The sequence below is a fragment of the Dasypus novemcinctus genome, chromosome 4 (assembly GCF_030445035.2).
Source record: "Dasypus novemcinctus isolate mDasNov1 chromosome 4, mDasNov1.1.hap2, whole genome shotgun sequence".
NCBI lineage: Eukaryota > Metazoa > Chordata > Mammalia > Cingulata > Dasypodidae > Dasypus > Dasypus novemcinctus.
In genome coordinates, this window is record NC_080676.1 from 78,715,605 (window position 1) to 78,743,089 (window position 27,485).

General features: G+C 36.3%; 1 protein-coding gene across 1 annotated transcript in view; it reads right to left on the minus strand.

Moving 5' to 3' along the window:
• Nucleotides 1–1,482: 1,482 nt before the first annotated feature.
• EAF2 (ELL associated factor 2) overlaps nt 1,483–27,485 on the minus strand; it is a 55,552-nt gene continuing 29,549 nt past the window's right edge. Inside the window, exons 4-6 of the mRNA XM_004480754.4 lie at nt 26,424–26,569; nt 16,222–16,440; nt 1,483–1,652 (exon numbers count right to left, since the gene is read on the minus strand). Coding sequence (XP_004480811.1) covers nt 1,606–1,652; nt 16,222–16,440; nt 26,424–26,569 — 412 coding nt within the window. The 3' untranslated portion in view covers nt 1,483–1,605. The remainder of the gene's footprint in view (nt 1,653–16,221; nt 16,441–26,423; nt 26,570–27,485) is intronic.

Below are 27,485 nucleotides of genomic sequence, written 5' to 3' on the forward strand. Positions count from 1 at the left end.
ACAAGTCATAATCATACCCTTTTGTACAGATACTGCTTTACTAAGTTTAGAGTTTTAGTGTTGTGGAATAGTTTAAAGTTCATTGATTTTTGTTCCTTTGTAGACAATTTATGTTTTCAGGTTGCATAATTATATCATCAGAACTTTTGTCAAGCCTCTCAGAACCAGTCAAACTAAAAGGATATGAGCTTAGAATCATGTCAGGATCATCAAATGTTTCTGATAGAGAATCTCTTATACAAGAACTTGTCTAAAACAAAATCTTCCTCCATGTTAATGAAAACTCACCAAATAAGGAGGCACAAAAGAGCAAGAGATATGATCTCATTCCTCATGAAGCTACTTCTCCAGAAAACAAGGTATAGAGAATAACATACTAGGAAAGGTCATTAAGAGCTTGTTCCACTTGTGGGACAAATAAGGAGAGGAAAAGATGAGCTATTTGACTTAAAGGTAGTATAGTCTGAGAACATAATACGTAGCATATTATGTAGCCAGCACTATCAACTCATATTTTCATGTATTCATTTCTGGCAGACTAAACACTAACAAAAGCAATCCAGCAAAACATTTGGTAAAACAAATTATAATTTGTCTTTCTCTATTAAAAGCTAAGCACATTTTACTAGATAATTTGAATGTATGAGATTGTTTTGGTCAATAAATGACATAATTGTGGTTCTCAGCTAAGTATTGATGAAAAATTAGATATAAAAAGAAGACACAGATAGATTAACTGAAGGTAAACCAGAAAGTGGGAGGAATACAGGGATGGAGAGAGAGTGAAAGAAAGTAGAAGGGATTAAAACTAAAACTCATGGTTTTTTAAACAAAACTAAAAAGATTCCAATGTTAAGAGGTGGGATTAAAAAAGAATCACTGGCCAATGACTTTCGTATTAAACAAATACAACTACAATCTGACATTCACCATTTCCCCCAATTCAAAGATATTATAAATATAAATATTAGTAATATTTCTTCTTACCATTTTGCTTTTTCTCTCAATAGTAAAATAAGAAATTGATTAAAAATTGATAAACAGAATAGTTGTTTCATTAAGACAATTATTTAACTTTATCTTAACCCTAAATTATAGCTTAATTTAGTCTAAAATTAAAGTATTTTCAACCAAAATTTGAGGAATACAAAAGGCTCAGAAATATAGTTAAAACCAAAGATATTTATTTTGAGGGATACAAGATACAAAAGGCCCAGAAATACAGTTACAACAATATTTATTATAAATCAATAATTTTGACATTTCAACATTGTGATAAACGACAGTACTGAATTTGTTTCCAGAATATCTAATCTGCTACTCTACTTCTTATCTAAGAATTTGTGTGTAAATTATCTAACCTCTGAATCTGTTTTCTAATCTGTTAAATGGAAGTAAAACACTTCATAAAGGTTTTGTTAAGATTAACTGAAGATACCATAAGAAAATGTTGGCACTCAGTAAAAAGTTAAAATTCTGAATGAAATTCAATTTTTTCAGCTTCAAACTTAAGACATATTTCCTTCAGTTTTAGGAATTTTTATTCCTAATACAAAATAAATGACCACATGCTTATCAATTATATATTTATAGCTCAATGTATCTTCAGTCATCACTGTCACTTCCTGATTCACTCAGTTGCAAATCATTTCCTAAAATAAAAAAGAAATGGCAAAACAAGCAGTAATTAGATATTTAATGTATTTATTTTTGCATAAATTGAATATTATGCAAAATATAATTCCAATGGTGATTCTATTTAACTAGCATTTTGTCATTAATAATCTGATTGCTATCCTGTAATTTAATTAGTCATTAGTAACTCAAATAATACATGTAAAGAAAAAAACAGTCAAATTTAAGCATGGTTTTGGTATCATCTAACATCAATTTTAGTCTTCTTTCACAAACCAATGATTTAATTATACTAGGAAATTAGAGAAAATGTGGTTCAGAAGATCAGATTATAAGTTATGTAAGATTTTACTTAAAATGTAGTCCTAATCATTTAGTAGTGTACATCAAGATGGGTATGGAAATAGTGGTGGGAGATGTAATTTTACATAGAATAATTAGGGAAGGCCTCATTGAAGGTGACTTTTGAAGAGAGATTCCAATGTAGTAAAAAAAGTCATGAAACTATCTGGGGAAAAGTTGTCCCAGTGAAGGGAACAGCAAACATAAATACCCAAGGCAAGAGGATGCCTGTTTTGTTCTCGGACTGCAAGGTGGCCACTGAGCTGGTGCAGAATGAATGAGAAAGAGAAAGGTAGGAAATGAGGTCAGAAAAAGGTAGGAGACCATGGCTTCTAGGCATCATAAAAACTTTGGATTTTTAAAAAAGTGTAATGGGAATTAATCTGAAAAGTTTAAGCAAGCAACTGAATAGACTATAATGGCAGAGCAGAAGCATTGAAGCAGGGAGACCACTTATGAGTTTAATGCAGACTCTCAGCTGAAAAACAATGTTGGCTTTGACTCAGGTGGTACAGGTGGAGGCAGTGCTGTGTAGTCAGATTCATAATATACTTTGAAGATAGAGCTTAGAGGACTATCAAAAGCATTGGATTAGGAGTATGAGAGAAAGAAAATGAAAAAAGACCCCAAGGTTTCTGATCTGAACAACAGTATGAATGGTGGTATCATTTACTAAGAGATGGTAAACATCATAGAAACACATTTGATCTATGTATCTTCAAAAATAAAAAAAAATTTTTTTAAAAACACATTTGTGGGAGAAAAATAATAAGTTCAATTTTTGACTTGTTTGGGATACCCAGTAAACATTCACACATATGCTGTAAGAAAAAATTGAATATACAAGTCTGGAACTCAAGGTAGAGGTTAGAGCTAGAAAAAAAGATCTGGGAGTCATTAATTGGAGGGAATTATTTGAAGGTATGGGATTAAATGAAATTACCTGGGTAGTAAATTACAAAGGCTTAGGGGAAAAAAAAGAAACTTTTTTGTATTTAATGAACACAAAAGTTCTCATATTTTGAAGTCTATACCCAATTTAAGAGTAGTTTTTATGCTCTATATAAATAACTGTAAAGGTATCTCAGTCCATCTCATGAGCATGATAACCAATTATATCATTTAGTAAAGAAATCTAATAAATCTTTTGTTTATCTTGCTCCTATGATCATTTTATCATTTTCAAAAGATTGTTTCCACTTATACAATTATCGTATGATATGAGAATGTCGACTTGATATGGTATCTGTAATATGAGTTTCTCAAGTGATATAAACCCAAACATTTTCAGGATTCCACTTGCATTCATAGACTTCATGCCATCATGGTTATATGCACTGAATGATCAAGCTCTTGGCTGAAATGTTCAGTCAGTTTTTAAGGTCTTAGATAAGGCTTTACATATGACATGCCTAGTAAGGGAAATTTCTTTTTAATCAAAACAGTATGAATGAGAAAGAGAATGATAGAAGATGGCTTGGGAAAAAGATAATTAACCTACTGCAAATGTATTCAGACATCTAAACTAACAGTTTTCAATGAGAGCACTATGTTCCCTAGGAGATGTTAAAGGAATTTACCCAAGGGGTTGGTTGGCACAGTTACTGTAAATTGCTAATGGAATGTAGAGGGAGGAGGGACCCAGGGTTGCTATTATGTCTTGCAATGCACAGACTTCCAGGAAGATGGAGGATTAGAGAGACACAGGACTTACTTCTCTCCCAGAAAAAGAACTAAAGGACAGGTAGAAACTGTCTGGAAAACTGCTCTAGAGCTTAGGACACCAGGCAAAGGCTGGACACCGCCCAGAAGAAAAGACTCGATGGGGAAGGTCTGTGAATAAAATCTGCAGCTGCAGCTGTTGGTACCCATTTCCCCACATTTGAAGCAGGACAGCATTGAGTCTTCTGTCTCCTGGCTGGTGGCTATGGATGGAGAGGGGCACAGGTGTCCACCTCCCCAGGCAAGGGGAGTGAGAGGGATGCAGCCTACGGTTGATTTAGCTCTACGCCAACATATGTGTCTGTTGTGTCCCCTTCCAGGATGGGATGGGCTCTGACACTGAGCATCCTGGGAGCCAGCAGGGAACTAAAGAGACCCTCCCATCTCCAACACTCTCCCTACTGAACTGGGCTGGCTGTTGATGACACAGAATTTATTTCCTTCCAAGGAAAAAGGAAGGGGCAGCTGGCCAAGGAAGGAGAGCGGAGACTGGGAAAGTTTGATTTATCCAGTCTTGGCCCTGAGAAGAATTCTCTGTCACATCATCTCTGCACTGCCAGCCCAGTAGGAGTTACAGCACACACATTCTGACCAGGGTTTGAGCAGAGGTCTGCTGAGGAGTGCCACCTGCAGGCAGACCAAGAAGTGCATGCAAGGACTTAGAAGAAGCTTTTATAGCCTCCCTCCAAAAAGCCTTTGGAAAGTGGTCTGCAACCCATTACTGGGTCCATGGTCCTGAGTTGAGCAACTAAACAGGGACAATCCTAAAGACCAAGAACAAGTTGAATGAAGAATCTAAGAACAGTGATAACAGACAGTCACACACCACTGAGCTTAAGCCATACTAAGAAAAAGGATCATATGGCTTAGGCAAAGGAACAAGTCAAAACTCCAGATGAGACACAGGATTTAAGAAAACTAATCAATGATGTTCATACAAATCTCCTAAATCAAATCAAGGAGTTAAAATATAATATGGCCAAAGAGATAAAGGATATCAAGAAGAAACTGGGCGAGCACAAAGAAGAATTTGAAAACATGAACAGAAAAATAACGGAGCTTATGGGAATGAAAGACACAATAAGTGAGATGAAAAACACACTAGAGGCATACAACAGAAGATTCAAAATCATTGAAGAAAGAATTCGTGATGTAGAGGACAGAACATCTGAAATTGAAGAGAGAAGAAAAATGAGAGAATAGAAAAAATTGAGCAGGGACTCAGGGAGTTGAATGATAGCATAAAGTGCAACAACATACATGTCATGGGAGTTCCAGAAGAAGAAGAGAAGGGAAAAGGGGCAGAAAGAGTATTTGAAGGAAAAATGGCTAAGAGAAATAAATTTACAAATCCAGGAAGGGCAGTGTACTCCAAACAGAATAAATCCGAAAAGACCTACTCCAAAACTGATATTACTCAGAATGTCAAATGCTAAAGATAGAGAAAATTCTGAAAGCAGCAAGAAAGAAGCAAATCATCATGTACAAGGGATGCCCAGCAATACTTTGTGTGGATTTCTTATCAGAATCATGAAGTGAAATAAGCCAGACACAAGAGGACAGGCATTGTGTAGCATGACTAATATGAACTAAATACACAGAGTTAAACTCTAGAATACACGTTACTAGGAGATAGAATAAAGGTTGAGAAGGGGGAGCTGATGCTTGACATATGTAAAATTTATAGTAAGATTGATTGTAAATGTGTGGAAACGGACAGAGTTGATGGTAACATATTATAGTAAGCATAACACTGATGTTTATAAATGTGATAATTAGAAATGTGATAAATGTGGTAGTCTAGGGATGTAAATGTCAACTGAAAGAAAGCTAGAGGATAACTAGGCACTGTATAACAGTGAACTTGGTGGTACATGAGGATTGTTGTTAACAGAACGGATAGTAGAATGTCTATGAATTAGAACAAATGTATGCCACTGTTACAAGATGCTAAGAATATGGTAATACAGGGGAAAATACAACTAATGTAACTTATGGACTGTAGTTAATAGTAATATATTTGCATCAATGGTAAAGAAGGTACTATTTCAATGCTAAGTGTCAAGAATGGGGGGTGGTTAAAGGGTTATGGGATTTTTCCTTTTGGAGTAATGAAAATATTCTAGAATTGATTGGGATGATGACAGCACAATGCTGTGATGAAACAGAGAGCCACTGACTGTACACTTTCGATGGAATATACAAGGCATGGGACCGTATAACACAGTGAACCCGTGGTGGATGATGAACTGTGGTTAACAGAACAAATATGAGAACTCTCATGATTTAGAAGAAATGTACAATACTGATATATGCTGTTAAAGATAGGGTGGTTTATGGTAAAAATACACCAAATGTAAGCTATGGACAATAATTAGCAGTAATATATATATATTTTTAAAGATTTATTTATTTATTTATCTCCCCTTCCCCCCTCACCTGGTTGTCTGTTCACTGTGTCTGTTTGCTGCATTGTCTTCTTTGTCTGCTTCTGTTGTTGTCAGTGGCATGGGTATCTGTTTCTTTTTGTTGTGTTATCTTGTTGTGTCAGCTCTCTGTGTGTGCGGCGCCATTCCTCGCAGGCTGAACTTTCTTTCGTGCTGGGCAGTTCTCCTTACGGGGCGCACTCCTTGCGCGTGGGGCTCCCCTATGCAGGGACACTCCTGCATGGCAGGGCACTCCTTGCGCGCATCAGCACTGCGCATGGGCCAGCTGCACACGGGTCAAGGAGGTCCTGGGTTTGAACCACGGACCTCCCATGTGGTAGATGGACGCCCTAACCACTGGGCCAAGTCTGACACCCTAGCAATAATATTTTGATAGCTTTTTCATCAATTGTAACAATATATTCCACAACAATGCAAGGTATACAGTGGTAGGGTGATGTATGGGAATCCTGTATATTATGCATGATTGTTTTGTAAACTCACAACTCCTCTTTTAAAACAAAAAAGTAAATGGACAAATCTAAGTAGATTTTAATAAAAAGAATTAAAAGTTTCTGGAATTTTAAAACTTTTTCTACAAATGGCAGATGCAGCCTTGAGCCAAATTATGATGGCATACTGTTTTGTGAGACAGGATTGTCATCTCTTTTAAAATCAAAGCAAAAGGACTTTGGATTGAACAAGATGGTGGCATAAGATGCTCCAGGGGTGCTGTCCACACAATCTTTGAAACACTAGCAAAAACTGCAAAGCCACTCTTCTCCAAACTCAGGAAAATAGTTAAAGGGTTGTAATAATTGTGCAAATGACAAATCAAGAAAAAGTCTGAAAAACAGTAGGCGAAGTACATGCTGTCCCTGCTAGCCCCATCCCTACTTCTTCCCCAACCCGGTGTGGAGGTAGCCTGTACTCCCACTGTGAGTCCCTGGCTCTGTATCAGAGGGAAGAGAGTAACCCCTGAGCACATACTAGGGTGACTGTATATTAGTGTCAATCTATTGAGTAGAAGACTGAAAAACTGAATGAGGTATGTCCTCCTAGAATTTGTCTGGAAAGCAGAGAAGCAGCTAAAGCTGTGTAAGAAACGTCAAGTCTAAAAGGCCGGGGGCAAAAGACTACTGCATTAAGTCACACAAAAGAGCACCAAGGAGAGAGAGAAAGTCTATTTCAAAGGGAGTAGAGGGGGACATTTGAACTTCTGTACACTGTAAATGGGGGCAATCCTAAAGCCACAAGCAAGAAAAGGCCACGAAAAGAAGCTGGCTAAAGGTCTAGGCAGTCTCTGATAAGACAGAAATGACCCTGCACTTTGCATTTGTGAAGGGCTGATCTTCACAGAAGGGCTAATCTCCGAGGGAAACCACCAGTCAAAGCAGAGCCTATTTGCAGACTGTGAAGGGTGTGCTTTTGCTTAGGTCTGTTTGTTTTTGTTAGCTCCTGGCACTCAAGGAAATCTCTGTCATATCACTACCTAGATACAAACTTAGGGAACAGAGCTCAGGGACTTACTCAGGGACTAAATCCTGGAGTTACACATTTTAAAAAACCAAAATGTACAGTATGCGGTAAACATATTACAAGACAGAGAAACAAGATAAAAATCCAGAAACCATCAATTTGAAAATCTCAATAAAGAGACATTTTTAAAGGGACCAAACAGTTATACTGGTGTTGAAGACCACAATAATGAAATGAAAAATTCCCTAAAGGGTTTCAACAGCAGATTGGTGCAGGCAGAAGAAAGAATCAGAAATACTAAAGACAAGAAAATTGAAATGCTTCAGGCTGAGAAGCAGAAAGTGAAAAAGAATTTTATTTCAAAAAGTGAAATGAGCATAAGAATCTGTGGGACACCACCAGGCATACCAGTATCTGTCCCAGAGGTAAAAAAAAAAAAAAAAAAAAAAAAGGACTGTAAGAGGATACTATTAAAAAAACTGTACAAAAACAAAATTAGATAACCTGGACAAAATGAACAAATTCCTAGAAACACACAAACTACCTAAACTGAGTCAAAAAGAAATTGAATATCTCAACAAACCAATAACAAGTAAAGAGATTGAATCAGTCATCAAAAGCCTCCCAACGAAGAAAAGTCCAGGACCAGATGAGTTTGCAGGGTATTATACCAAACATTTCAAGAAGTAAAACCAATCCTCCTCAAACTCTTCCAAAAAACTAAAGAGGAGGGAATACTCCCTAACCAGTTCTATGAGCCCAACATCACCCTTATACCAAAGCTAGATGATACCACAAGGAAAGAAAAGTACAGACCAATATCCCTTATGAATATAGATGCAAAAATCTTCAACAAATTACTAGCAAAATGAATCCAATAGCACTTTAAAAGAATTATACAACATGTTGAAGTGGGATTTATCCCTGATATGCGAGGGTGGTACAACATAAGAAAATAAATTAATGTAACACAGCACATTAACAGAACAAAGAAAAAAAACACATGATCATATCAATTGAGGCAAAAAGACATTTGACAAATTCCACACCCTTCTTGATAAAAAATGACTCAAAAATTAGGAATAGAATGAAACTTCAACATGATAAAGGGCATATATGAAAAATCCAACACTAACATCATACTTAATGGTAAAAGACTGAAAACTTTCCCTCTTAGATCAGGAACAAGACTAGAACATCCACTGTTACCACTTTATTCAATATCGTACCAGAAGTTCTAGCTAGAGCAATTAGGCAAGAAAAAGAAATAAAAAGGATGAAAATTGGTAGGAATAAGTGAAACTTTCCCTATTTGCAGATGATATGATACCATATACAGAACACCCTGAAAAAACTACAACACAGCTACTAGAACCAACAAATGAACTCAGCAAAGTGGTGGTGTACAAGATCAACACCCAAAAATCAGTAATGTTTCAACAGACAAGCTATAAACAATTGGAAGAGGGAATAAAAAAAAAAATTCCATTTACAATACGAACTATAAGTATCAAAATATTAGGAATAAATCTAACCAAGAATGTAAAAGACTTATACACAGAAAACTATAAAACATTGCCAAAAGAAATGAAAGAAGACTTAAATAAATGGAAGGACATTCCATGTTCACGGATTCTAAGTAAATATTGTTGAGATGTCAATTGTACCCGAAGTGATTTATAGATTCAACGCAATCTCAATGAAAATTCCAACAACATTCTTCGAGGACATGCAAAAGCCAATCATCAAATTTATCTTGATACATAAGTGGCCCAAACAGCCAAAGCCATCTTGAAAAAGAAAAACAATTTGGAGGACCACAACTTAAAATTATTACAAAGCCACAGTAACCAAAACAGCATGGTACTAGAAGGACAGACATAAAGATCTTTGGATTTGAATTGGGAGTTCAGAATAAACGCTTTCATCCATAGCCATCTGATTTTTGACAAGGGTGCCAAGTCCACTCAATTTTGGAAATAATCTCTTCCACAGATGGTGTTGGGTAAATGAAATGTCATATGACAAAGAATGAAGATGGGCCCCTACTTCACACTGTATGAAAAATCAACTCAAAATGGAACACAGACAGGGAAAAAAAATTTTTAGAGAAGAGAAAAAAAAAAAAAAAGAAAGAAGAATGGAAAAAAGACCTAAAAAGAAGAGTCCAAATTGTAAAACTACTAGAAGAAAACACAGGAAAGCATCTTCAGGACCTTGTGTTAGGTAATGGTATTAGACATTATATCTAAAGCATGAGCAACAAAAGAAAATATAGATAATAGAAATTCATAAAAGTTAAGCACTTTTGTGCATCAGAGGATTTTATCATGAAAGTAAAAGGACAACCTACACAATAGGAGAAAACATTTGGAAACCATATATCTAAAAAGTATGTAATATCAAGAATATATAAAGAAATACTACAATGCAACTACAAAAATTCAAGCAACCTAATGAACAAAATGGGCAAAACATGAATAGACATTTTTCAAAAGTAGATACAGAAATAGCCAAAAGCACATAAAAAGATGCTCAACGTCATTAGCCATTGGGGAAATTTAAATCAAAACCACAATGAGATACCATTCACACCCACTAGACTGGCTACTATTTAAAAAAACAGAAAATTACAAGTGTGGAGAGGATGTGGAGAAATAGGAACACATTTATTACTGGTGGGCATGTAAAATGGTGCAGCCACTTTGGAAGACTGGTGGTTCTTCAGAAAGTTAAGTATAGAATTACCATATGACCTGCAATCCCACTTCTAGACCCAAAAGAATTGAAAGCAGGGACTGAATGAACATTTATATGCATACTAATGTTTATGGCAGCATTATTCACAATTGACAAAAGATGGAAACAACCCAAGAATTCCTTAACAGATGAATGGATAAATAAAATGTGGTATATATACAATGCAATGTTATTCAGTCATAAAAAGAAATGAAAATTGTCACTGTACATACAAGATAACAGATCTTACAGTGATGAAAGACACAATGTACAAAAAATTTTTATTTTATTTCAAAATTTTTTTACTTTTCTATTTTTTATTTTGTTTTTTTAAATTATTATTTTATTTGATTAATTTTTGACTTTGTTTTTGGAGGTTTTAGATTACAGAATGGTCACAACTGTGGCAGGGGAAGATTACTGGTGAGGGATACTGGTGATGTGGGAGATGTATGCGGAGGGGTATACCTGGGGTACACCTCTAAGGCACATAAATATGTTCAAGTGTTCATGAGGTGCTGTCTCAGTAGGTAGAGACCCACACAATAACTGAAACAATATTGAATTCCCATCCTGGGGAGTCCCGTTACATTCTATAATAGAATGTAAGACTCCCCCTAGTACAAGGGCAATGCCTAGTGAAAGAAGACAGACCATTATGCCAAGCACTTGATGCTGATGATTGTATTTATGAACCTTATCTTGTGAAATTGAAACATAGCCTGGTATTATATATTGCCTAATAGCTCCCTTCTGAAAGCCTCCTTTTGCTCAAATATGGTCTTTCTCTAAGCCAAACTCAGCATATAATTGCACTATATTCCTCCCTGGCATGGAACATGACTCCCAGGGATAAGCCTCTCTAGCACTGAGGGATTATTACCAAGCCTTGACTAGTGAAGCATCTAGAAAAAGACCTTGACTGAAAGGGGAAACTATTAAATACAAATGAGTTTTTATGATTTAGAGATTTCAAAGTGAGCTGGGAGGTCATTCCAGAGGTTATGCTTTTGCATGTTTCAGCAGGATCTCATTGACTGCCACAGTAAACAGTGCTTCAAACAGTAGGGTTCCTGAAGACTCTAGAGATATCTAGACATTATAAGCAGGGTAGACAGGCTCAGGAGTTTGCAACACTGTCAGTAGGCCTTATTTTGGAATATATGCTCCCCAATGTAACAGAATCATTTATAGTTTCCCTACACATGGCTCTTCTGCGCCTTTTATTTGACCCTATAATTAGCACTATACTTGTTAAACATGTGTCCCAGAAACTTAAATCTTTGGACTGTTCATGGGCCAGTTGAGCCCTGAATCTAAGCAGAGTTGCAACACCTACTCTGCGGTACTTTGGCTCAACCAGGACAACTAACAAGGAGATGATGATGGACAACACCCATCCCAAGGAACAGAGAATGTCTGTAACTGCAAGCAAGACAGTTCCACCCATCTGCCCCATGGGATCTAAGCCCCCTCTCAGTGGGCATCACCATCCCAAAATCATCAAGATTGGGGAATGAGCAGTGGACTAAAGTAGATTATTATATTTATTACTTTTCTAGCAATGGAAGAACTTGTATCATTGATATAAAGGCAATGACCACCCGAGGTTCTAAAGGGAAGAAGAGGGAAGAATAGGTAAAACATGGGGACATTTTTGGGACATTGGAATTGTCCTGCATGTCACTGCAATGACAAATACAGGCCATTATACATTTTGTCAAAACCTATAGACTTGTGCAGGGCAGAGTGCAAGTTATAATGTAACCTATGTTCCATGGTTAGTGGCAATGCTTCAATATGTGTTCATCAATTGTAACAAATGTGTCGGTCTCTCTTTAATACGGCATAGTATTCTTTACACAATTTTAACATGATTTCAAGAGCAGAACTAAGAAACATTACTGATAAGACTTCAGGGTGTAAAAATACCACTTTTAGAGATGGTTAGTTTTTTTTTTTAAATGTTTTACACAAGTGTTCTAAAAAAGTTTTCAGGTTGGTAGTGTTCATCAAATTTTGTTTAATGTCAGGGTTACAGTCAAACCAAAGATGATGTTTTATTTCATTGGGATGTGTTACTATAGCCTAAAGTCCATAATGCTGTAGTAGGTTTCTCCAATTTGAGCATTAGTTCCCCAGGACTCTTGTTTAAAACAGATTGGGGGAAGCGGACTTGGCCCAGTGGATAGGGCATCCGTCTACCACATGGGAGGTCCATGGTTCAAACTCCGGGCCTCCTTGACCCGTGTGGAGCTGGCCCATGTGCAGTGCTGATGCACGCAAGGAGTGCCCTGCCATGCAGGGGTGTCCCCCGCATAGGGGAGCCCCACGCGCAAGGAGCGCGCCCCATAAGGAGAGCTGCCCAGCGCGAAAGAAAGTGCGGCCTGCCCAAGAATGGCGCCGCACACATGGAGAGTTGATGCAGCAAGATGACACAACAAAAAGAAACACAAATTCTCATGCCGCTAACAACAACAGAAGTGGACAAAACCAAGAACACGCAGCAAATGGACACAGAGAACAGACAACGGGGGGGGGGGGCGAGGGGAGAGAAATAAATAAAATAAATCTTAAAAAAAAAAACAGATTGAAGGTCCTATCTCCAGAGTTTCTGATTCAGTAGGGCTGAATGTGGGAAAGTGTGGGAAGGGGAGGGGGGAGAGGCATATGGATGAATACCCTATGTTTTTGATGTAACATTTATGTAATCTAAAGCTTCTATAAAAATAAAAATTAAAATAAAAAATTAAAACAAGAAATGGAGTTCTGATAACATGTGACAACAATTATGAACTGAAGACAACATGTTGAGTGAAAGAAGCCAGTCACAAAAGAACAAATATTGTATGATCTAACTGTTATGAAATAATTAGAATAAGCAAATTCATTGAGTCAGAAACTAGAATATAGATTACCAGGACTGGGGTGGGGTTAGGGAATAGGGAGTTAATGCTTAAATGTACAAAGTTTCTATTTGGGGTGATGGAAAAGTTTTGGTAATGGATGGTGGTGATAGTAGCAGAACATTGTGAACATAATTAGCACTGAATGAAATATTTGAACATGGTTAAAAGAGGAAATTTAAGGTTGTTACTAGAATAAAAATTTAAAAACAAACAAAATAAAGCAAAAACCATGGGACAGGAAGCGGATGTGGCTTGAGCGATTGAGCTCCCACCAACCACTGGGAGGTCCTGGGTTTGGCTCCCAGTGCCTCCTAAAAGGAAGACCAGCACTCAACAAGCAGATACAGAAAAGGCAAACTATGAGGGGGTGGGGAGAAACAAATAAATAAATCTTTAAAATAAACAATACAAAAAAACTATGGGACTGTACAACACATACAGGGAACCATAAAGTGAATCATGGACTATAGGTAATGCTATAATCGTAATAATATTCTTAAAGCAATTGTAAGAAATATACCAGGCTAATACAAAAAGATGGGGTGGATATATGGAAACTCTATTTTTTGATGGTTTTTCTGTAAATCTACAACTTCTCTAAAAAAACAGAGCAAGAGGTAGAAATTGTTTATACATGAGTAAATTACATTTGTTTTTTCCTCATATATCATTAAACAAAAACTGTAGCAGTAGAGTAATAAAGTCTATTAGAAACAAGAAATTTGAATAAGCAATTATTTGTTCATTAACAAATTACAATTGAAGATAAACTACCTTTGTGCTACGATTATGATAAATAAAGACTTTTTATAAGAGTCATAAGAATATTTTGAAAACAAAAGGAGGGCAAACAGCAGAAAAGTTTAAGAAGTCCTGTGATCCTTTTAAAATGCAAGTTCAGGCTTAATTTAACAAGAACTTTTCTCTATGCCAAAGTTCTTTTGTCTTCATGTCTCTTTTCTGGCTCAGTTTTGCCATCCATTAACCAGTTGCCTGACTACTGGAACTCTGAAATACCACTTTTCTTCCATCTTTATCCATCCATTCACCTCACTTCTATGGCTGTCTTAGGAATGAAGTGGTAGACAATAGCCATCTTTCCTCCTCTGCTCTCAGTTCTCCATTGCATGTCCTGCTCTCACCTTCCATCAACCCAATAATTATCCTTCTTTTGAGTGATGGTCTCTATTATTATCCTTTTCACAGTGGGTCTAGGAGTACAACACTCCCCAGATAAACTAATCCAATGGCTTTCAATTCTGGCTGTACATCAGAATTGCCTTTAAATTTTTTATTGACCAGAATCCACTTCAAACCAAATAAACAGAACCTCTGCAGTTGGATGATTTAGGTCATCACAGTTCTTTACTAGTCTAGTGAAAAAGTTATATCAAGACAAAAAGAAACTGTGAATAGAAATTAGACAAAAATGAAATAATAATCCATGTTTAAACAGCATGACTGAACATTAGATAGAAGTCCTACCTCTAACTGAAAATCAAAAATCCAAATCTCCTATACATTTCAAAGAACAATCAAATATACACCATTTATCTAGACATATTACTTTTTTTATTTTCATAGAAGCAAGACACCCCTAAAAAAAGTTCTATTAAGATTAGAAGAAATTATATGCCCTTAAATAAAAACTGCAAACAAGGGTCATAATATGGCAATTTTAATGTCTGATATTGCTATAACTTCCTATCTAGCCGGTTCATGTATTCACATACCTTGCTGAAACAGATTTTTAACTTCATCAAAACCTTCAGTTCAGGCAGCGGACTTGGCCCAGTGGTTAGGGCATCCATCTACCATATGGGAGGTCCGCGGTTCAAACCCTGGGCCTCCTTGACCGGTGTGGAGCTGGCCCATGCGCAGTGCTGATGTGCACAAGGAGTGCCCTGCCACGCAGGGGTGTCCCCTGTGTAGGGGAGCTCCACGCGCAAGGAGTGCGCCCCATAACGAGAGCCGCCCAGCACAAAAGAAAGTGCAGCCTGCCCAGGAGTGGTGCCACACACACGGAAAGCTGACACAACAAGATGATGCAACAAAAAGAAACACAGATTCCTGGTGCCACTGATAGGGATAGGATCAGTCACAGAAGAACACACAGCAAATGGACACAGAGAGCAGACAATGGGGGGTTAATAGGGGAAAGCGTGGGAGGGTATATAGTTATACCTTATATTTTTGATGTAACATTTATGTAATCTAAATCTTCTTCAAAAATAAAAAAAATTAAAATTAAAAAAAGAAATAATGGGAAATTGAACTAGAGTGATTGTGGAGATGCAGCAAAGGAGACTAATTTGGGAAATATTTAGGATGTAAAAATCAAAAGAACTTGGTGAAAAATTGGCTACATTGTAAAGAGGGAGAGGAAGTAAGTCAACCCTTAAACACTATAGGTTTCTGGTTTATATAATTAGATGAATGCTGCCTGTCACTAAGAGTAAACATACGGAGTCCAAGATCATGAGTTGGTTTTGGACAAAGTGAGTTCCAAGTGTCTTTTACTAAGAGATGATGTTGGACCTATGTGTCTAGAGTTCAGAGGAGAGGTTGGGCTAAGATATAAATTTGAAATTATCTACATATAAGTACTGATTGAAACAAATGTGAAAGAGATTATCTATGGAAAGAGTATTGAATAAAAAGAAAAATGGGCCTAGAGCAAAGCCTTATGGAACTTCAACTCAAATGATTGAGTGGAAAATTATAAACCTGCAAAGGAAAGACAGAAGAGTTTCTAGAGAGCTAGAGAAAAAACAGGTACGACATCACAGAGTCAAAAGAAAACGATTTTAAAAAAAAGAAAATGAATAATTCAATAAAAAGGTAATTGTTCATAGTGTCATATGCACAAAACAGGAATCTTTCTTTTTTACACAAATTTTAGATCATTATCAATATGGCTTCATGGTGAATTCTTACTTTTCAAATTATTCATGTTTATGTATACTTACTTAAAGTATTCATCAGAAGGTCACTGTTGGCATGAAATCTATTATGGCTGGCATCCATATGTCCTGAGTGATAAGTGCCTGGATCAGGAGAGGATCTGCTCTCATCATCTTCTGAGTCACTAGAACTATCCTCACTACTCGAAGATGATGAACTTTTGGAATCTGAGGAACTATCACAACTACTCATCTGGTCCATTATATTAGCTTCTGCCTTCAGTTCTAAAAATAAAACAGAAATGAATACTTAGATTAAATAATACATAATGTAAAATTCTGGCTACATTAGTTTCTAAGAAATTATTGATGAGCAACAAATAAGACCAAATACATATTTAGAACATTTAAAGTATTTTATTTAAAGCTCCTCTACCATCAAGTTATACTTCAATAACAGGATTATGAAAAACTAAAAGACTTACATTACACTGGCCACAGAAAATGTCTAATTATAAACTCCACATTTATTTATACCACTGTAGTTAAATATACATGTAACTCAAATATTACATTTATATAAATATATCATAAATAATCTGAAATATTTAAGCTTTTAGGCAAAATGGTCCCTATTTCTTTTCTTATTCCTTTACTATACATAATACAATAGAATTTCACTCTTTTTCTGGCTGTCCTAGAGAACAGTTTGACCAAACATCTTTATTAGGTTTAAAGTTTTTTTTTCCTTAATGGGGATTTAAACATTCTAAATATTTTTGAATTATAGCTTTGGTTATAAATGTTTCAGCAGATAAAAAGGGCAATAATGCCAAAGTCTTCTTTGGTTTAGTGTTTTCAAAATCTTTTCTAAGACATGGAAATTTATGGTTGGAAAGGTTTTCAGCTACCATTTAAATTAAAGTCATAATTTTACAAATGAGGGAACCAAGATACAGAAATGTCAAAGTTATTAGCTATTTAAGGGTAGAACCAGGTCCACTGACTTTTAGGCCAGTATTTTTCTACTGTATGAGCACATATGTCAAGTAGTTACACAAAAATTTTTAATCCAAAAAGTTCAAAGTGAATAATAATCTCAGCACATTGTCATTTGATATCATCTTAGTACATGCCATGTAATCTGATGATTTCAGCCTACTAGCTCATTCTCTCTATTACAGATATGTTGCCTTTCTTTCTATTATTTGGCCATATCAAATCTAGTCCCATCCTAAATTGTCTGCACTAGCTGTTTCCTCTGCTTAGCATATTCTTCCCCAAGATGTTTTTTTTTCTTAATATGTAATTTACATACATAATGGTGCAGAGTTTGATAAATTTTAGAATATTTGTAACCTGCATATCTACCACTGAATCAAGATATAGAATATTTCCATCTTCCTGTGCTCTTTTCTACTTGATAATTACTATTTTGATTATATTACCAATGATTCTTTTTTTGTCTGTTCTTGGACTTCATACAAATGGGCTCATTCAGCATGTACCTTTTTTGTGTCTGCCTTCTTTCATCAATATGTTTCAATTCATCCATCTTATTGCATGAATCAGTAGCTCAATCTTCTCTATTGCTACATGATATTCCATTGTATAAATATACCATAAGCTGTTTACCCATTGTCCTATTTATGAATATTCGTTTACAATTTATGTGTTTACAATTTTATACTATTATGAATAGCCATATACAAGTCTGTTTTTGGATATATGCACTCATTTCTCTTGAGTAAAAACATAAGAAAGACAGTGCTGGGTCATAAGATAGGCATAATGTTTAATTTCACTCAATACTGCCACACAGTTTCCAAACTGGTTGTATCATTTTATAATCCCATCAGCAATGTCTGTACCATTTTACATTTCCATCAACATCTCCCAATTTACAGATGCTTCATACCTTTCCCCACCCCAACACACACACACTTAGCAAAGCCAGTCATTTGAGTTTTATCTTTTCTGGTGTTATGGTATCTCACTGTGGTTTTGATTTGCATTATTTTGGTAAGTATTAATATGAAGCAGCTATCTTCATATTAACCGGCCATAGCTAACCGGCCATTTAGCTATCTTCTTTTTTTTTTTTTTTAATTTATTTATTCATTTATCCCCTCCCCCTGCCACCTTGCACTTGCGGTCTGTTCTCTGTGTCCATTCACTGCATGTTCTTCTGTGTCTGCTTGTCTTCTTTTCTCATCTTCTCTTTAGGAGGCACCAGGAACCGATCCTGGGACCTTCTGACATGGGAGAGAGGCACTCAACTGCCTGAGCCACTTCAGCTCCCTGGTTTGCTGTGTCTCTCATTGTCTCTCCTCTGTGTCTCTTTTTTGTTGCATCATCTTGCTGCACCAGCTACCTGCACGGGTCAGCTTGTTTTCACCAGGAAACCATGGGAACCAAACTCAGGACCTCCCGTACAATAGACAGGAGCCCCATCACTTGAGCCACATCCACTTCCCTGGCTATCTTCTTTTGTGAAACACTTTTTGTCCATTTTTGTATTGGGTTGTATTTTTCTTTTCTTGCTGATTTGTCAACATTTTTTGTATTAGTTCTTCCGGCTACAAGCCCTTTGTCAGACATATGTATTGTGAAGTATTTCTTCCAAATCTGTAACTAGCCTTTTCACTTTTTTAATAGTGTCTTTTGATGAAATTGTAGATTCCAGATCTCTGAGAGCCTGCATCCTTCTTAAAGCAACCTTCCCAAAAAAGTCCTTCCTTCCCAACCACCACTGCCTTGTTTTATTTTCTTTTAGGCATTTATTTTCTGAAATTCACTGGTTTATTTGTTTGCATTTGTTTGCTTTTTTTTTTTTTTTTACTGTCACTCCCCACCCTCATTCACACTCCCAAATGTAATTACGGTAAGAATGGAATTGTTGTCTTTCTTTTCTGCCCTCAGATCCACAAAACCCAGAACATTTAGTTGCCTAACAGACCTATAACTGGACTTTAAAAAGTAACCATCTAACAAATGAATAAACAATGTCCAAGAACAACTCTAAATGCTCAAACAGCAAGTCTAAAATTTTAATATTTACTTTAAAACTACTACACAGGCCACATGACCAACCCAAATTTGTTGAAAAAGAAGAAATATTGGTGAAATGTTTATAACCTGTTATTATAATTCACAGTTTTAAATATTAATGTTACATAGACCTGTCAAGCTGTTTAAATATTAATGATACTGGTCAATTTAAAATAATGTTGAAGTTCTAAGTAACAGCACCTCAAAACTGCATGAAACCAATGAAATGGACAGATGGCCAAAATAATTCTTCATATATGAAGGTGATATTGGGGGTTCAGCTGGAGAGAATGAGCTTTGAATTGTTTTTTCAATAGTGATTATAAACATAGAATGAAATATGCAAACCATCTCAGTCTAAAGGCTTCCTTGTAATCTACTGCATGAATGTATCAATGCAGTACTGAATAAAAAGTAAAGCTTATATCCATGGGCATAACAAAAGTGTTTATTTGAATAAACTCAGAAACAGGATCACTTTATTGCCAGCATTCTATTCTAATCTACAGAAGTTAACATGTGGAATATCAAAATTGTTAATACAAAGCTTATCAAACCGAAATGTTGAAAGAAACAATTTCTTAGCCTAAATATAGTAATTTATTTGACTCAATGATTCACATAGAAAACATTTCTAAAAGTAAACTATGAACAAATGAAACTTTGATTATGTATCTCTTAAAATAAAAGCTTTTTGTGCGATCTATGTATCTTTAAAAAAAAGATAATTAAAAAAATAAAACAAACGCACAAAATATATATAAGCTATAGGGGAGCCGATATGGCTCAGTGGCTGAATGCTGACCTCCCGCATACAAGGTCCCGGGTTCAATCCCCAGTCCTGGTATCTCAAAAAATATATATAAATATATATATCTCAAATATATATATATATATAGCTACAGTTCCATTTCTGTTCAGGATGCAAGAGCCACCAGACAACACTGCTCTCATCTTAGCAATGAGAAAAAGCTGAATAAATCTACAAAACCAGAATTTGCTCCATGCCCAGGTGAAGTGAATTCCAAATGGTTACATGCCCTTCTGAGAAGAGATGGAACACAAAAACTCTTTCATTTTTGACAGAGCATGGGAAAAAGAGGTGACAACTACAAATGCCAGTAAGAAGTAAACAACTAAAATTTTAATAAAATCTTAAAGGTTAAAATCTTAAAGGCTATCATGACAGCTTAGAATCTTTAGGAACCCCAGACCAAGGGGAAAACATATCCACTTGCCAGCTCATTTCCATGGGCCAGGCAAATGGCTCATAAGAAAGATTTGGAACAGGGTAGAAGATCCAAGAGGGCACTCCACAGTGGTGGTACAGGTAGTCAGAGCTTGCCAAGATTTGAGGGTGGAGCAGGAGTACCCGGAGAAGCCCATCAAAGCTGTGGACACTGAATGAGTAAAATGTAATCAGCTGCCACTTGGGGGATGGGCAATTAACTTCCTCATATTCTGGACCTGACCTTGATTTGACCTAAGTTAAAAGCCAACTATAAGTGAGCAAACCAATCTCCACTTTTCTCTACCACTCCAAGAAAGATAGGGAGGATTAGAAAACCTGTCTCTGCTGACCTTGCAAAGATGATGGGCAAATGTGCAAAAGCCATCTGGTGCTGGGGGAATGACAGAAAACTTGTTCATGTCCAAGATTTTGTACTGTTACCAGGTAGAGATTTGCTGTTGCAGGGGAAATAGTGGGAAGCCTCACTTAAGTCCAGTATTCCCATTAATAAAAGAAAGTTTGCCTGCCATGTCAGGGAGGGGACAAGAAATCAATCTGTGCTCTAGATCCTGAAATGAATAGGAAGCAGATGTTGCTTGACAGTGGGGACAGGCAGGAACACTAAGGAAGTAGCATTCCTAAGGTTGAGGTGGGTACAGGGCCTGCCTAAGAAAGGGTGGAAGAGAGGAGAGAAACACCCCTGACCTTATCATGAGCTTTGTATCAAGTTACCAGAATCAGCAGGTTACCGCTGGGTAAGGAGTAAGAACATGGAGAAAGACTTTTCTCTATACAGGCATGCAGAATCTGTTGAGAGGAGGGAATAAAGTAGGAACACTGAGGAAAATCTCTGGCACTCCAGGCTTGTCACAAAGAACAAGGTAGTAGCAGTACTCCCCTGGAGAAGCCTGAGTGCACTGAAGGTAACAAGAACAACAATTACACTGAAACGCAGCTCCAAACTAACTAGAATGACTCAGCCCTCCCTCCACACTAATAGCCTGAGAGAAGAAGAGGAATGTCCATTTCCAAATATTTGCCTCAAGTTTCTACTGCTCTTAATTACAAAGTCTGTAATTCAGTGAAGATTATGAGACAAAAAAAGCAAGGAAAAGCCCAACCACAGTCAAGAGATAAAACCTTCAGCAGTTCCAGACCCAGTGATGACCCAGATGATGGAATTATCATGCAAACATTTAGAAATAACTATGATTAATATGTGAAAGGAACAAGAGAAAAAGGTATACCAAATGCATAAACACATGGGGAAATTCAGCAAAGAGCTAAAAGCCATAAAAAAAAAGAAAAGAAAAAGAGTCAAATGGAATATTAGAAATGAAAACCATAACATTGAAGATGAAGAATTTCTGTGACAGGCTTATCAACTGGACGCTGCAGAGGAAAGAATCAGGAACTATACAAATCCAGAAAACATTGAAGAAATATCTTTCAAGTTCTAAAAGAAAAAATAAAAAGACTATTAATCTTGTGAATAGTAATAACTAGTGAAAATATCTTTCAAAAATAGGGTCAATATAAAGACTTTTTCAGAAATACAAAAGTTGAGAGAAATCATGGTCAGCAGACATGTACATGAGAAATATTAAAGATAGTTCTTCATGCAGAAGAAATATGATGCCAGATAGAAATTTGGGTCTTCACAAAGAAACAAAGAATGCTGAAAAGATAAAATCATGATTAAATATAAAACACGTTTTCTAATTGACTAAAGCTAAACAGTAAACAATGCACTGTGAAATTTATAACACATGTAAAAGTTAAACTCATGAAAACTAGAGCACAAAGGAAGAAATAAAGATAATATAAGTATACTGTTGCAAAATTCATACATGATGGTGCAATATTATTTGAAAGTAGATTGTGATATGATAAAGATATATATTATAAATCTCAGACTAATCAGTAAAAAAATAAAAATAAGAGGTATATCCAAAAGCCATTGGGAAACGGACTTTGGCCCAGTGGTTAGGGCGTCCGTCTACCATATGGGAGGTCCGCGGTTCAAACCCCGGACCTCCTTGATCCGTGTGGAGCTGGCCATGCGCAGTGCTGATGCGCGCAAGGAGTGCCGTGCCACGCAAGGGTGTCCCCCGCATGGGGGAGCCTCACGCGCAAGGAGTGCGCCCGTGAGGAAAGTCGCCCAGCGTGAAAAGAAAGAGCAGCCTGCCCAGGAATGGCGCCGCCCACACTTCCCGTGCCGCCGCCGACAACAGAAGCGGACAAAGAAACAAGACGCAGCAAATAGACACCAAGAACAGACAACCAGGGGAGGGGGGGAAATTAAATAAATAAATAAATCTTTAAAAAAAAAAACAAAAAAAAAACCACAAAAGCCATTAGTAGATGAAAAATAAAATCATAAAAAATACTGAATCCAAAATAATACAGGAAATGAGGAAAAATGAAACGAAGAACAGCTGGGTTAAAGAGAAAATGAGGGAAGCAGATTTGGCTCAACTGATAGAGCATCTGCCTACCATATGGGAGGTCCAGGGTTCAAATCCAAGGCCTCCTGACCCGCGTGGTAAGCGGGCCCATGCACAGTGCTGATGCGCAAAAGGAGTGCCATGCCATGCAGGGGTGTCCCCCGCATAGGGGAGCCCCACACACAAGGAGTGCACCCTTCATGGAGAGCCGTCCCAAAGGAGAAAAGCGCAGCCTGCCCAGGAATGGGGCCGTAAACATGGAAAGGTGACACAGGAAGATGATGCAACAAAAAAAAGACACAGATTCCTGGTGCCAGTGACAAGAATGTAAGCGGAAACAGAAGAACACACAGCAAATGGACAGAGAACAGACAACATGGGGGCATGGGGGGGGGGAGGGAGGGAAAAGGGGAGAGAAATAAAAAATAAAAAAATCTTTTAAAAAAGAGGAAATGAATAGCAAGATGCTATATTTAAACCTAAACATATTAATAATTACATTAAACAAACTGAAGGCAGAGACTGTTATTGGATAGAAAAGAGCCAGTAATATGTTCTGTATGAGAAATCTGCTTTAAACATAAAGGTTAAATAGAATAAATGGAAAAGAATGAGAAAAGCTTCACCATGAAAATGCTAATCCAAATAAAGCTGGAGTGACTGCATTAATATTAGACAAAATAGACGTCAGCAAAATATTATGAGGAATAATCAAGGATATTTACAACAGTTAAGGAAACAAATCATGAAGAAGATATAATAATCCTGAATATATTCCTAATAATAGAGCTTCAAAATTCATATCTTAAACACTGATAAAATTGAAAGGAGAAATAGATAAATCCGAAGTTATATTTGGATTATTTCCAGACTCTTCTTAGTACCTGACACACTCACTAAGATAAACATGATTTAAACATTATCTCACTAAGATAAACATGATTTAAACATTATCAAGCAACTCTACCCTAGGTTTACAAAATATTACAGACGAAAATGGCAAAACAATATTCATTTTAATCACATATGGAATATTCACCAAGGTAGATCATGTACTTTTGATCTTAACATAATTTTTAAAATCAAACTTCTTATTTTGAAATAATTATAATATAAATTCACATGTAAGATAAACTATGGAGAGATTCCACATACCCTTTATCTAGTTCTCCCAAAAGCAAAATTTAACAAAACTATAGGACAAATCACAACCATGATAGTGACCACTGATACAATCAAGATAGAGAACAATTACATCCTCACAAGGATCCTTCCATATTGCTCTTTTATAGCCACACCCTCCAGCTGCTCCTTCCCTATTTGCTGGCAACCATTAATCTCATCTAGGGAACATTCGTAGGAACCTCTCAATGTAAATGAAATTCTATTTCTATATCAAGTTAGACTAACAACAAAGCTTTATCTTGGATCATGTTAACTTATCTTCTATATTTGTTTTCCCCAGAGTTATGTTTCAATGCAATGCTTTTATTAAGGTCTCTGATAAAAAGAAATTGAAAGGAACCTCTATGTATACAGTAAAATTATTGTTGAAGACACTGTGTAGTGTAATGTTCCCTAGAACAGGTCCCATGTGATGAATTTCTTTTCTAATTTAATAACAGAAGAGCCTGATTCTTTGGAACATGTCTCTTAAATAATATGCAATAAGAAACTTATATCTTCATTTTTGTCTTAGGTGGCCAGGAACTCTAGAGGTAAACGTATTGTTTCAATAATCAGCAAATTTGCTTCCTTTGCCCCTTTGATATCTTGATTTTCTGTTTCTGTATTTTATTGTATACATACTCATAATGACATCATGATTCAGACCTATTTTGGAAGCAGACATGATATAACAATAAAATAAAATTCAAGTTGTCTTGTTGAACAAGTGTTCTGAACTTTTATCTCCCTTACTGTAATAGCAGTGCAAATGTGTAAAAGAACCACTGATGTATTGGGGAACTAATACCATTCTGGGCCCAAAAGAGGGTGTGAGAGTTTGAAACTATTTTGTGAATCCCCAAAAAAGAAAGATTATGTTTTTTAACTAATCCATTCCTTTGGATGGTAGACCCTTTTGATTGTACTATGCCAGTGAGATGTAACTCAGATTGAGACTCTGCCGTCTTGCTGGGACTGAGATAAACAGAGACACAGAAAGAGAGACAAACAAGAAAAGAAAGCCACCACCATCTTTACCCTGCCATGTGTGAGAGAAGATTCAAGCATTGCTAACAGCCAAAGCTGAAGCATGAACCCCCAAGAGTCCAGGCCCACAGAACAGCTCATGACTGAAGAGATGAACTCCAAAGCTGGGCTCCAGGAGATGGTGAAGCCTGGAGGGGAAGGCAGGGACCTAGGCAGAGCTTGCCCACCATCCTGCTTTACCTCCTTGCAGCTTGCCTGGATCACTGGCAGCTGACTTTGGTGAGAAAGCATCTCTGACTGTGTCTTGATTTGGACATTTCATGGCCTTGGAACTGTAAGATTTTCCCCTAATAAAATTCCAATTTCTGGAATTTTGTGTCAGTAGCCCTGTGGCAAACTAAGACAGGGGGCAAGTGGACTTGGAGAGCTACATGGAAATCATGAAGGTAAAATATAAAAGCAAATATACTTTGGTGACCAGAGTCTCACTGCCACAATTACTATACCAACATCCACACCTCAGCTAGAAAAATAATGGGGACTTATGTTTTCTTACTTTCAAAAGGACTGTACCAGGTAGAAATGCTTTCCGTCCAAGAAGAGAGCAGCAACTCTGAAGAATTTGTCTGCTGCTTCGGCTTACTACATCTCTTCACTTCCCTAGCAGTTTGGTGACGTCTTAGACATCTACATATAGTTTGGCTATATACAAAGAACTTCAACAGGAAAATGCTATGAAGAATTGAGTTTGAATTATAACAACTGCCAAAAAGAAGAAAACTCACAGTCACATCCATCTAAAGTCACTTTTTTCCCTCAATAATGAAAAAATTATACAAATTCTCTCATACAGATATAGTCTAGAACTTACATAATACTCTGAATCATGAACTACATCCCTTCCCCAGAAAAATCCATAATAACAAAAAAGAACACGCTCTCAAAATATTTTTTGGGGGGTGGGAAATGGGGAATTAATGCTCAGAGCTTCTGTTTGGGAAGATGGAAAAGTTTTAGTAATGTAGATTACGGAGAGAATTAGCAGAACATTGTGAATGTATTTAACACCATTGACTTGTATACTTGAAAGTGGCTAAAATGTTTAACTATGGACTACAGTTAATAATACAATTATAACAGCAATGTTTTATCAATTGTAACAAAGGTATCATACTAACACAAAATGTTAATCACAGGGAAAAATGAGTGGTAGGGGTTAAGGGAATTATGTACTTTCTGCATGATCTTTCTGTAAACCTACAACTACTCTAACAAAAAAAACTTATTTGTGCAGCTAGTCCCATTGTTAATGAAGTTCAAAATTTCCACTTAATATTTCTTAGTAAGTCTTTTGTAAAGAGCCATTATATACATTTATATTTTACCTCTTTCAATATCATCCATTGGAGATGCTGGGGACATCTTATCTTTGGATGGAGAATGTTTTACAAGATTGGGAGTCTTAGTTGAATTCTGCATTTGTTGCTGCTGTTGCTCTAAACGGTACTGAATTTTACTACTTCCTTCAACTCTGCAATTAAGGAACATCAAAGATCAAAATAGGTATGACAGCAATTTGAACTCACAAAACTACTAAAATTGAACACATTATTTTCCCTAGATATCTTTAAAAATTATTTTCAAGATAAAAACATTAGTTCATTATTTAACAAATACCCACTGAACACATAGCATACACCCAGGTCTACTGACAGATAGAAATATGAACAAAAACAAGAACACTACTCAAATTGAAAAGATAGGACATACATAATGACTAAAATAAGAGGGAAAACATAAGTACACAACAGAGGTACAATAATTTTAAACTCTAAAATCATCATTTCTGTTAAAATTACATCACTTCCACATTTTCAATTCATAAGTTTAAGATATGCTACTAAAGGGAATACATAAATTTTTCTTGTAAGAAAAAAAGTGTAACACATTTATGCTTGTTTTCTGCTTCTTCCATTTCCCATCACAAAGTCCTGTTAGTACTTCCTTCACAAAATATTTAGAACCTCACTTTTCATTTCCACTCTCAGAAATCCCAGTTCACACATTTTTTTGTTTCCTACATTGTTTCACTGTACTCGTTTTCTTTGCTGGATTAATGTTTCAAAACAAAGCAGTAAGTATGCCAATCCTTGGCTTTAAGAAACCTTAATATGCCATCACTGAAGGCAAGACAATGTTCTAATTTCCTAATATCTAATCTAATATTTAAGGCATTAACCTCAATTTACTTTTACAATCTTATCCCTAACCCACTATCAACATCACCTTCCACTTTCAAATACTATAGACAGGTACACAGATTCTGTTCAAACTGGTCATATTAATTTGCTCTGAATAAATGAGCTACATCCCTACCTTCAACTTTGTTTACAATTTCATGTCCTCTCTGATCAATTAAATCCGTATTTTCCAACCTCTCCTACATG